Below are 13,888 nucleotides of genomic sequence, written 5' to 3'. Positions count from 1 at the left end.
CTAAAAATCCAGTGGGTTTACATATATACAATGTTGAGTAAGAGAGAATAAATTATAAATACAATAAACTAGGGTATCAGATACCCATGAATTCTCCCACTTGTCCTAGATTTATGAATCTCGTAGTCCTAGTCCAACTAGGTGATCCTCGAGCACTTTAGCCATAGAACGCATCAAATCAGAGTGCATAGTAGTTTAAAGATAAAGTTACTTGCGTCTTCATTTTGTTCTCTGTAATTAGCGCATGCACCCTAGAGATAGGAATACATGTGGCATTCACATTAAAAGATGTTGAACTAAATCTGAACTAAGGAACAGAAACACCAACGTATAACACTAACATTTTGTTTGTAAGCCAGCATTCATACTATTTTCATCTCACTCTCATCGTACTCATAAGCTTGTTACTCCCACTTGGGATCAACACATATCATCAGTACTAAAGATCATTCATCCATAATTTCCCCTTCTCCCTCTGAACTCCTACTTCTTCTTGTATGCTTATATTTAGATTAGTGTACATGATTCACACTTAAGCAAACTTATGAACCCTCTGCATTAGAGTGAAAATAGAATCTATGTTAGACTATTCTAGAATTCCTATGTTCAACCATGGACTTACCAGGAACCTAAGTTAGATTTATACTTGGATCTAATTTAGGAAAGCTTGTACATATTTCACAAGGTGTGCTTACATCCACTACAACACATCGCCATCTTAAAAAGAAGTTGATCTATCATTCATCTCTATTCAACTTATCCACTCATTACCATTCCTTATCGTCATTCATAGCATTTTTAGACTCGAATCACGAGGCAAAAACTTCTTCTTCGGGTCATTGATGACTTTGTTATGCAATGGACTTTTTTATGTAATTGGATTTGTTATGTAATGAATTTTGTTATGTAATTGAATTTGCTATTTAATGGACTTTTTTATGTAATTGAAATTATTATGTAATGGATTTTGTTATGTAATTGAATTTTTATGTAATGGATTTTTTTATGTAATGGACTTTGTTATAGAATTGACTAAATTAATATGTGTTTATACTCTTTCAATGTTTGTGCATCATGAATCTTGGTCCTATTCTATGCAACTGTATTAACAAAATACACATCGTTCATAATTGATATGAGATAGTTCTTCTACTGTCATTTTGGGCTGTCGAAGAAGAGAGGCATTTGCACAACGTACTATCCCATTTGATCCACGTATTATGCCTTACGTACAACATGATGGTTTTCTTAGGGTTGCACAGATTGGATTTATCCAACTGGATTGGCACCTTATTACTACTTTAGAAGAGAGCGTTGGACACCAAAAACTTACATATTTCACATGTCTTAAGGGAAATGCACAATTACATCGTAGGATGTTGCAATTCAGTTTGGATTACGAATCAATGTAGAACCTGTGACAGGTACATTACAATATGATTGGAAAATTATTTGTGACAATCTTTTGGGCATTCGACCAAATGATTCGAAAGGCTCAATAATGAGTATACTGTGGTTAGCGTCCCAATTTCCAGAGTTGTCTCCCGATGCTAATAACATCAACGTACAGAGGTATGCACGAGCATACATTATGTAGCTTATTGAAGATTTTTTGTTCGCTGATAAGTCGAACACTTTGGTACATTTTATGTTTCTTCTACTACTAGCTGATTTCAAGCATGCTAGTATGTACTCGTGGGGTGGTACCTGTCTTGCCTCATTTTATAGAGAACTATGTCGAGCTACTAATGCACAAGCTTTGGAAATAGCAGCGTCACTGATACTACTACAAGCATGGGCTTATGAAATATTTAAAATGATAACACCATAAGTCCAGTTACAGACCTCAGATCCTCAGATCATCATCCACTCAGTGTCAGGTATTATTTTATTTATATATTTATTCTATTATCATTTTATGTAATAAAATAAATTAATTGTATTTTTAAAAAGTTTAGATAAAGTGATGTATTAGCTGTCTCTGAATAGTCAGCAAATATGTTGCTAGTATACTGACAAATATTTGATCAACTGATGCATATTCAGATAACAAATGAATATACAAATGAACATAACATACTTTTATAGTGTTTAATTTTTTTTTTTTTTTAGATTAATTGGATGTCATACACGCAAGATATTTGGTCATTACTGCCTAATTACTATCATGATGGTCAAAACATTTGGTTGACCATTAACCCTTTTATATGCTTCCATATAGTAGAGTGAGATCAATTAGATTGTGTGCTTAGACAGTTTAGTCTATGAAAAACAGTACCGTCATTGTGCTATACACTCCCGACACTACACCAGATTGATTTGAGAGGTAAGCACAAACAAGACTGGCGCTGAATTGATACATAATATATATTATACTGGCGTGTATGTCATGATCGTTGTGCATAAGGAGAAATAACAAGTGGATCAAGTGTATCATATGACTATTTTTTCTAGTAGATCTAATCACAATATGATTTATCACACTTACAGTGCTTACAATTATTGCATGGTAAGAGTTTTATTATCTTACGTTTCCTAAATGTATGATATGAACATTATTTAGTATTAATTTTTTCATCACACATAATAAATTTGTCCAAGGTGTATGACAGTATTCAGTACAATATAATGTACTAGAATTGGGTTCAATGTGTGACCAAACCTTGGTAAATGAAGAAAATATTATTCAGCAAACAAGACGACTCAAAATTGTTGACACCGATCGAAGACATATTCGTCGTGGACGACAATGGCAACAAGGCGAAGCTAATCTAAATGCACACGAAGATGGCCACTATGCGGAAAATTGAGTGACTTGCAATTCAAACTTTTAGCTTCATTTGAACGTCTATCTTCAAATTAAAGAACTAATAAAATTACATTTTATCATGAGACGTTAAAGTTAGTAAATGAGTATGATATAAAAGATGAAAAACAAAACAAATAAGGAAGAAAATTATTTGTTAAAAATTAAAAAAACAATCGAAAAATCGAAAAAAACTTAAAAAATAATAAAATTGTCGATAGGGTCCACGAGTTTTGCCCTTTGACCAAGTTCATATGGCTGACATGGCAGCTGTCTAGCATCTACGGTGTGCTGATTGGATTAAACCATAATCGTGTACGGATATACGATTTTTTTGCCTGCACAAAATTACCATATTTTTGTCAATACTTTTTCCTTCGATCCATTTTTGAAATTTCTTTCCTATGTATCCATTTTTGTCATTACGTTTGAAAATCATTTTATTCTTGAACTTAACCCAATTTTCAATGCTAGAACAACCAAATAACAACATCCATCATTTTTCTCCATTTTATATTAAATATCATCTTTTGTGTCTTTGGAAGATTATATCTCGCAAAATAATGTAAGTTATTATAATTTTAATAATATTATTTTTCTATCAATATTATATTCATATTATTATTTTTCTATCATATATCAATACTAGTGATCTTTTTGTATTTTCTATGAAGCTCAAATTCAAATGTGATATATAATGAAACTATTTCAAAGTTGGAGTAAATATTTTATTATTTTTTTGGAAAAAAAAATATAGAGATCATAGTAATAATATAAAACCTTTAACATTCTCCGATCACAATATTTTTTTTTTTATAAAAGGTAACTATAATATCTAATAAATTAAAATATAACTACCATGTGCATGGCACGGGCTAAAAACTAGTTATATTAAGAAGAGTTAACTCACACTCGTTCATGGTCTTGTACGTATCATTTTTTTTTTTCCTCTTATTTTTATATCTCCTTTTACCATTAGATACAACTCAAAATACTATGTTAAGTTTTTCCTCCAAAATTAGAGTAGTAGATAGTTTATTACTAACTCATTTTCTCATATAAAAATAACAACTTCAGTTACATGAAATGTTAGATTTTATGGATGGTAAAAAAAATCATGGAACCAAGATTCTGTGTCCAACCAATTCTCTTTCTTTTTAAGAAGATATGATTATTTACTAATTACTTATTTAAAAACACATAAAAATAATTTTTTCCAAAAAAATATTTGAAGTTTTTCCTTCTTTAAAGTTGTACAAAAGTTTTTTTTACCATACTTTATAACACTATTTTCTTTTTCAAACAAAAACAAGATTATACATATAAATAATTCTATTTTGTTTTATTTTTTTATTTTAAAAAGAAATAATTGTTTACTAATATATTTTTTTAAAGGGTTATTTTCAAATAAAAAAAATGAGTAAACTTATTTACAAATATAGTAATATGTTACTATCTATCAGTGATAGACTACGATAGACATCTATCAGTGTCAGCGGTAGATATTTATCGGGTCTATCATAGTCTATCACCAATAAACAGTAACATTTTGTTATACTTTGAAATATTTTCAACAGTTTCTTCACTTAAACAATTACCCTTTTAAAAACATATGTAAGTATAATTTAACAATTTGTTCTCATGTATATTTATATTATTTTAAAATTATATTTCACCATTGTTTTGCTCCTTTCATTTGAATTCAATGTTTATGGTTAATATTTTGATAAAGTAAAAAAATGTCATTAAGGTAAATTTTAAAAGAATTGAATATTAGTCTTCTTGGGGTTTATGCCCCCATTCTCGTGGTTTGTAATGTATAAACAAAATTCATTTATTTAATAAAATAAAAAGTTATTTTATTTGACATTTAGACTTGTAACTCAATCCAATAAACTAAGATTCAAGATTACATGTAACTTAAACAAAACGTAGTTAATATACAAGTGGATCATGTTCAAGCGATAATCTAAATGGTCTATAGTATATGGATAAGGTTGATTATTTTATCTTGGTAATACTATGGATACGACTCAATCGTTACAAATGATTTGATCTAATTCGTTCATATAGAGACATATACAACAAGTTTGTATAAGACCAGAGTGCGAAATAATTAATCTCTCTTTGTAACGATTGACTGAAGAGATTAATATTCCATAGGGATGACCATATGTAACCAGATCTCAGTCTTGAGTGAGTTATGGACTCATGTCTGTGAGGGCTTGCCCTTTAATTTATATGGATGAGAGTGGCCCGTATCACCGACTCAATAAATCTCCAATTTGGGGACATGACCAAGTGGAGAGCTAGGAACATTGCTACACAAGATAGAATTCACTCTCTACACAAAATGGAATTCACTCTCTCTCGACTTTAGGGAAAGTATACGGGTTGTTCCCTTAAATGCTGACTCCAGATCTTGATCAATAGGGTCCCTCCCTCTCAGTGGTTCGAGTGGGATTTTGTTTATGGTAGGACCATAAATAGGTTGTTCATTAGAGGATCAGTGTGACTTAAGAAAAAAAAGCTAATTATAGGGGTAAAACGGTAATTTGATCCAACTATAATTACGAATAACTCATGAAGAATCGACTTACTGGTAATTGTTATATCCATGGATACAAAAATATTCTACAGTGCGAAGAGTGCAACTATGAGTCTTTATGCAGTGATCCATAGTTAATGAATGTTGATTAATTTAATTAAAGAGTTTAATTAATCTCAAATCATTAGAGCTTATAATCTATAGGTTCATTAGGCCCCCTTACTAGCTCGCTAAGGATAAAACGAGGAATAATTAGTTTCAGAAAAATTTGAATTGTTCAAATTATAAGGGAATATATGTTAATTGTATGTGATACAATTAATATAATGAATCTTATATACATTATATTATAGAGTTAATTTTGAATGATATTCAAAATTAAACTATATAATATGAGAAAATAATATAAATTATAGATTAAATTTAATATCAATGGGACACACAGTAAAACTATAGGTTATGAGAGGGAAATACATTTGAATATGATTAAAATATAATATTAAATATAGGATATTTAATGAAGGAAGATTAATTAATTAGGCTAATTAATAATTATTTAACTAATTAAATTTGATTTAATTTAAAATTAAATTAAAGTAAACTCTTGTGCAGTTATAAAGGAGTTGGAGGGAGTGGGATGAGGTGAGATAACTCTCCTCTCTCATGCTATGCAAAGATCTCCCTATATTTTGAACATGATTGCTAACCTTCTCCTTCTTTCTCTCAATTATCTCTCTCATTCTCTCAATATCCTCATACAATAGAGAAAGTATTTCTCTGCAAAAATTTCTTCCTTTAATCTTCCAAAAAAAGTGGATCCCACAAATCACGTCCTTATCGGAGGATGGTGGGAAAACCCTTGTGGTGGTGTCCTCTTCGAAATTCAAGAAGAGAATGAGAGATCGTGCTATTTTGTAGAATTGGAGAAGATTTGAAGAGTTGGTAATACCTTTTTGTTGTAGTTCTCCTCTCTAAAAAAATATGTTTAAGCTTTATGTTTGTTTTCTTTATATTTCAAAATTCTTAATCAAAAGTAATGGCATGGTGACCAATTGCTTCCATTGGAATTCGATTCCTTCAAGTCTCTTTGTAACAAGTTGTTAATTTTTTTATTAAAAAATCAAAATAAAAAAATAATAATAGCTATCAAATTTATGAAATTCTACCATGTTTTTGTAGATACGACATAGTTTCATATTAAAAAATCTCAAAGTGTATATCGTATCAAAGTCATTGATTATTTAGTTTTACTCAAAATCATTTAAAATTATAAATGAAAATAACATACTTTAATTTATCTATTTAATTAATTTAAACTTTATGTCTAATATTTACAAAAATTATATTCATTCAACCTTTTATATTTCACACTATAAAATTATGCTTCCAACATTTTCAATAACTACATCCAACACATTTCATATTCATTATAAATTAATTAAATAAAACATATGTTATTCATGATTTCATATCTGTTTCATTACTTTTAGATTTCATCTTAGATATTTACTATTTAAATTTAACAAACACATGCATTGCACGTATTCTCTAACTAGTTAAGACAAAAATAAGAATATAAAGTTTCAAAGTTTCAAGTAGAAGTAAAAGAAGATAAGATCGATGTAATATTTTTTTAGAAAGAGAAAATATTAAAGAACTTACAAATTACAATTACAATTTAATTCTAATGACTCAGTTATTTTTGTTTTTATATACAGTTAATTTCACCTATTACTATTGCTTTTACTTCTTAAGAGGTTACGAGTTTCATCCATTTTTTGTGAGATATTGTAGATAAAAATAATAATAAATTTAAAAAAAAAGGACATTGATTATCAATTTAGATGACCAAATTTTCTTCAAACTTATAAATAAAGTTTTAAATATAAAATGTCTCTAAGTTAGATGTATGTTGTCCGTCATAGATAAATTTTTTTTAAAAAAAATAAAAATATAAAAAATTATAATAAAAGTATTTCAAAATTTTCAAATAAGTTTAAATTTCTTTGTTATCAATATCAGTTTCACTTAATTGATTGTTTGTTGACATCTTTGTTATCTTTTATTCATTCATTCTTATATCGATTTTAATTTTATAAATATATAAAAATGTTGATATCTCAAGTCCTCCTCTTGAACTACAAAGCAGCTCTCGCTCTTACATGGTTATCCTGACGGGAATTATAGGTTGATGTTGACTTTCCAGTGCTCTTCCTCTTAAGAAAGCGTAATCTGACCTAACTAGACTATGGGTGCAGGAGAAATAATGAATAAGAAACTTGTAGACGATCTTTCATACCGGTTATTCATGGGTATTATATTAGAGTCTAAAAATGTTGAATGGATTTTATCCTTCTCGTGACAAAACTGAAGACTGCCTTTTCTTCCTTCTTGAGGACCTAGGTAAAGGAATAGTATTAAAGTTCAAGTCAAAACTCTGAAAAAAAACAAAAAGAAAAAAATGGGACGTAGAAGTCAAGTCTATTTGAAATGAAGGTAAAGAATGAGATAGATAATTAGTGACAGTATCATTTTGCTATAATTATAAATAAGTTAGCTCATTTTTTTATATTTGAAATAAAACATTCTGACATTAAAAGAAAACAAAGGTCAAACAAATGGAATAAAAAGTTAAAATCAATTAAAAGAAGAAAAGATTGAAATTACTTATTATACACAAATTGCCTAAATTTCCACATAAAACGCGGGCCAGCTGGTTTTGATGCATCACAAAAGCTCTAATTCCCCCAACCCCAATCTCTTTAACATAATTTTTTATACTTATCAACAAAATTAACACCACAATCACATATTAGGATTAAAATAGTTTTGAAACACTATAAAAAAAAAAGTTTATTTTCAAGTACACATTCAAAACAATGCACTAGAATAAAATCTTCAAACATAATAAAAATAAATATTTAAATTCTAAAATTGATTCTCAATCTGAACATAACTCAACAGATAGATAAGATAGTAATTACCATTTTTAAAATTAATTGTATTATTTTCTCCTCATAATTGTTGAAATAAAAAAAATATGTGTATAAAAGTTAATTAAAACCCATGTAAAAGTTTGAAATCAATTAATGGATTAGAAAATATTATTGGCCAATGCAAACAATAATTAAGTGAACTTTAAAGAAATCAACTAAAAGTAGCAATTATTAGTGAGCTGAGTAGCAATAAACTTTGGAGTAAGCGTCAATCTACAATTTTATGTTGTATTACTACCGGTTTTAATTTATATGTTTTGCAATTCGGTATCATTAATTCTTGTTTTTATATATAAATATTGAAAAACAAAATAAAATAAAATAAAATTTTTAATTATGTATAAATTTTTATTCAAATCTATTCGATTTTAGTCTCTATATTTTCAAATGTCAAGGTATTTTTAATAAATATTAAATCTAGTCTATAAAACTAGTTTTTTTATTTTTTTTATTTCTTTTTTAAAAAATTATTATCTTTATCCTTTTCATTATATATTTTTAAAACATATTCACATGTTATATTTATTAAATAAAAATTATTATTATTATTTTACCAATTTCGATAAAATAAATTAAATTTAAAAGTAATTGAAAATACATGAATTAAAATTGGTCATTTTGAAAGTAGATGAATTGAAATGAAATCAACTCCAAAATACAAAATATTATTAATAAATATTAAAATATTAAAATTGAGGCTACATAATTTAAATAGTAGAAAGAAAGAGTTTAATTTTGTATTTTTCAACAAAAAAAAAAAAAAGTGAAATAATGTTTAGTTGAATAAAAGTAGTATCACAAAAACGCGGGGCAGCTGAAATTTCCCAAATAAATAAAACAATACATTACATTACACGTCCTCTACCTCTATTTTAAATAATTCACTCACTCATTTCCATATATTCGTGCCCCCATTAAAATCTCCAACTCACATTCCAGTTTTTATCCCCTACAACCATTCACATCTTCGGCATCTACTCCCACCCAATCAAATCTCTCCACTCCCAATTCTCAAGGGTACTCTCGCCATTCTAATTCCTTACGCCCACGTGTCAGTCTCCCATTTGCTCCTTCATTTGCTTTCACGATTAAGCTCCATAAAGTTAAATTATTTTAATATTCGATAAAAGTACCGCTAACTTATAGAAGTGGGTCCCACCATGTCCGTGATTACCGGTCCAGATCGAAGCGCGTGGATTGGTGCTACGACGCCGTTTTTGCTCGTCTTCATCTGTTTCCCTCCGTAAAACCGCTCTTCTTCTTCTTCTTCTTCTTCTTCTTCTTCAGTTCACTGAAACCTTAGAGAGAAGAGAAGAGTTAGCAATGGAGATTCTGAAGTTTCTCTTTATTCTTCTCTCTACGGCGTCGTTTTTATCTCTATCGGAATCGGTTCCTCTCACGGCGAATTACTACCAAAAATCCTGCCCGAGATTCAGCCAGATTATCCAAGATACAGTCACCAACAAGCAGATCACTACCCCTTCTACCGCCGCTGGAACTCTTCGCCTTTTCCTCCACGACTGCCTTCCTAACGGCTGCGACGGCTCCGTTCTCATCTCCTCCACTCCCTTCAACAAAGCCGAGCGCGACGCCGACATCAACCTCTCTCTCCCAGGCGACGCCTTCGATGTTATTGTTCGAGCCAAGACCGCTCTCGAGCTCGCATGTCCCAACACCGTCTCCTGTGCTGACATTCTCGCCGTTGCCACTCGCGACCTCGTCACCATGGTTGGCGGACCTTACTACAATGTTCTCCTTGGTCGCAGAGATGGCCGAGTGTCCAAAGCTTCGACGATTCCTGGTTCTTTACCGAAAGCTACCTCGCCGATTCCTCAGATTATTGATATTTTTAAAGCTCGGGGGTTTACTGTGCAGGAAATGGTAGCGTTAAGTGGTGCTCATACGATTGGATTCTCGCATTGTAAGGAATTCAGCTCTCAGATCTATAATTATACCAAGTCGTCTTCGTATGATTCGCAGTACAACCCTAGATTTGCGCAAGGGTTGCAGAAGGCTTGTTCTGGTTTTGAAAAGAATCCTACATTATCGGTTTTCAATGACATTATGACTCCCAACAAATTTGATAATTCTTACTTCCAGAATCTGCCGAAGGGATTGGGGATCTTGAAGTCTGATCATGGGTTGTATAATGATTGGAGGACAAGGCCATTCGTAGAGGCGTATGCGGCAGATGAGAAAAAGTTCTTCAATGATTTTGCTCGGGCGATGGAGAAGTTGAGTAATTATAAAGTTGTGACGGGGAATCAAGGGGAGATTCGGCATAAATGTGATGCAATTAATTGAACTCAGAGGCTTCTGTTTTTCATGATTCAATTTGGAGATTGCATCAGGTTGGAATCAAGATCATTTACATTTGGTTCTTTCTGATTATGAGCATATGAAAAATCTGTATACTTCCGCATCAATTGTGATATCTGAGCCAATATATACATGTTTAATTGTTTGGGTTCTGGGTTGTAATCTTTGTATTCTTCTAGTGGGGTTTGTACTTGTGTTGATCAGCTTCTGTATGATGTGTAGCCTTGTAGAAGGGTGAAAGAGTTCACAGTTTACTTAATTTATAAAAAAAAAATGTCCTTATCTTAATTCTATGTCTTGTAACTCTTGTCCATGATTTGAGTTTTGATCATGGTGCTAGTTCTTAAGATTTGATTTGAACTGATTGTTTTGACTGTGGATTAAAGGAGAAATAAAATGAGAGTTGAAATTTTGGTTCAATGACTTGAAATGGATGAATGAGGCTGGCTCTTTACCATTATCATTGATATTTAGACTTCCAAGAGCTGGAAACTGAGATTGTGAATTCAAACTTGAAAGCTGTTTCTTTGTTGGTTTTGTTTCTCAGAAAGAAATAGAATTAAAGACCCTTTTTTCTTCTTTCTCAAAACTTTGACAAAATACTTATATCCTTAAATAATGCCAAAGAATATGCCTTAAGCAATCTATTCCACCTAACAGCCATGTGAATTATATTCCACTTTGTGACTGAAACTTGATAATATGTCCAAAACCCTTTTAGATTTGGTACCGTTGTTGGTTTGTTTTCCTAACTATTTCAGGCTTCTAGCTTTTGAGATGGCAATGCTCACATGGAAGAAGATACCGCCAGACAATGATTGAACAGGTAAGTTTATCCATTGCATGATCTTTTTACCTAATTTTGCATAGATTCTTTTTATAGCTTTTCACCTGCCTCTATGTTTGTGCAAGAAAGAATATTTTAGAACCTTGAATTTTAGTATTAAGCTTTTGCTTCAAGCAATAGAGCTTGAAGACCATTAAAGCTATCAAAATGGTGATGGATCCTTGTTCAGTATATTGTTGAAAAATGTATATACATCCTTCCTTTCCTACATGTTCTCTTTTGATTACTTGTTAGACTTTTCTGCTTGGTTGTCTCTTGGTCTTTTCCTCTGTTATAACCTGCTTCCAGCTATCTGTTTTCATATGCATCAATTTTTGAGCTGGAACTTCTCTGTCCTGAAAAATCACAGGTTTTGGAAGTTCATGGAGTCTATACATATCCTATACATTTCATTCTTTATTCTCTATTATTATTTTATAATTTGTTACAAATGGTTTAAGGTCAAGAGTTATTAATGAGCCAGATGGGTTTTATGTATTTAAAACGATCTATTATTGTCTTCACTCTCGAGGCTAAGGTGGGTGAAGGAAAATCAAAGAACAAGTGAAGGATTAAGAATTTTGTTATTATTTTATACAGTGATTGATTACTACTTGTTTTGTTGTTGGCTAACTAAATCCAAACCAAGTTTTGAAGAAAAATACACAGGGTAAAGAGAAAATTGGGCTGAAAAATGTTTGTTTGACATTCTCCCAAGTTTTAAAATAATGTCAAGTCAAGCTTTTAGGTTTAGTTGTCCCCATGAACAATTTGATTTCAACTGAATGAACTTGATGTCACTAGTGAGGGTGAAAGTTGTTATGGTTTTTTTTAGAAAATTGGAATTTGAGGATGAAAGATTTTAGTGGCACTGACTTTTGTGTGATAATGACATTTCATTACTGATTGGTTAATATGACTAATCTTTGTTTGAAGAATTTTGGTGATGTAGTTATAATATAGCATAAGTTAATTAATATAAAATTTGTACTATCGACACCATCCACACATATTGTAAAAATCATCTCTTAGATTTAAGGCTAAGGTTAGATGAATTTTCAATAATGTGTCATTCCCATTCCCTTCACTTCCGATTATTTCATCGTTGTTCCACTCCCTCCATGTGGTTCTTCCCCTTCCTTTCTTTTTCTTATTTATCTCTTCTCTCGCCCTTCACTATCTCTCTCATACATTTTCCACTCTACAACTTGCACTCTTGTTCCACAATCAAATTTTGTCACATCATCATAACAAAACACTTCAATTAATTAAATTTAGAGTCAACTAAAAACTAATTTGCATTCCTAAATTGAAATTTCAAGACAAATAGGCGACAAATTATAAAAAATGTGACGTCTTCTTTTTATCTATTTGATCTGATCACATGAGTTTGATTAGCATATAAATTATAAATTGGGTTGAGTTTGAGTCAATGAAGTTGATTGGACCCAAGGCTCAATCCAATTGAAGTCCATGGTAAAAAGTTGGGTCAAATAAAAGATTGGGTTCAAGTCCAATGGGCATAAAAAGTAACAAGGTCCCACCCAAAAAGGACTCTTCAAAACTCTATTGATAGAGGTCTTACTTTCCATTCGGTAGATAATCAAAACGGAAGAATATTAGGAGACCCTAAAGACAAGCTTCAAAGATTAATTTTAGCTTCATTAAAAATCTGAAGATCGAAGTTTCAAGATATAGCTCTCCTAAAGATCTATAGATCGTAGTTCTAAAATTCAACTTTGGTTCTAAAAATCTATAAACGGAAAATTTGGAAGATATAAGCTTCCTTGAGCAAAGTTTAGGAATGAGAATTTTTTATCAATCACAAATTGTCATGTCATTTTTTAAATTGATAACAAAATTACAAAAGATCAGATTTATGACTAATTAAAAGCTGATATATGTCTCAAATTGAAATTGATGACAAAAGTTGATAGTTCTTGATGATGTCATGTGTTTTGGTCATAACCTTTAGATCGAATAAGCTAATTTGGTCTAATATTTAGGACCAAATTCAATTAAGTTAAAAAATAGACTTAATTTGGCTCAAAGTCCAACTAAGTCCAAAACTCAATTAATTGGGCCCAAGAAGACTGAAAGATTTTTGTTTTGGAGTTTCTAATAGAAGGCCTAAAAAAAACTCTATATTTCATAAATGTCTTAAAATTTGAATTTTTTTCAAAGATGACTTTTAGGGTTAACTTTGGATAATTATACAATTTTTATTTATTTATATTTGATATTTATTTTTTCCTATTTTTGAAGTTACTTTAATGATGAGGAGAGTAAATACATTTATTATATGAAAGAGAATTTAATATAATTTTCTTATTTATCAATTGGAAAGAGAAAATACATTTATTATATTTTTTTTCATTTTCTAACACGGAAAA

General features: G+C 30.4%; 1 protein-coding gene across 1 annotated transcript; it reads left to right on the top strand.

Annotated features, from left to right (window-relative positions):
• Positions 1 to 9,327: 9,327 nt before the first annotated feature.
• LOC120092078 (peroxidase 63-like) lies at positions 9,328 to 11,089 on the top strand. Its single transcript, XM_039050279.2, has one exon. The coding sequence runs from the start codon at positions 9,674 to 9,676 to the stop codon at positions 10,652 to 10,654; it is 981 nt and encodes a 326-aa protein (XP_038906207.1). The 5' UTR covers positions 9,328 to 9,673; the 3' UTR covers positions 10,655 to 11,089.
• Positions 11,090 to 13,888: the final 2,799 nt, after the last annotated feature.

The sequence above is a fragment of the Benincasa hispida genome, chromosome 11, assembly GCF_027475165.1.
Source record: "Benincasa hispida cultivar pf3 chromosome 11, pf3_genome.v1.1, whole genome shotgun sequence".
NCBI classification, from domain to species: domain Eukaryota; kingdom Viridiplantae; phylum Streptophyta; class Magnoliopsida; order Cucurbitales; family Cucurbitaceae; genus Benincasa; species Benincasa hispida.
The sequence above is the reverse complement of the archived record's forward strand: the minus strand, read 5'-3'. Positions and strand labels throughout refer to the sequence as shown.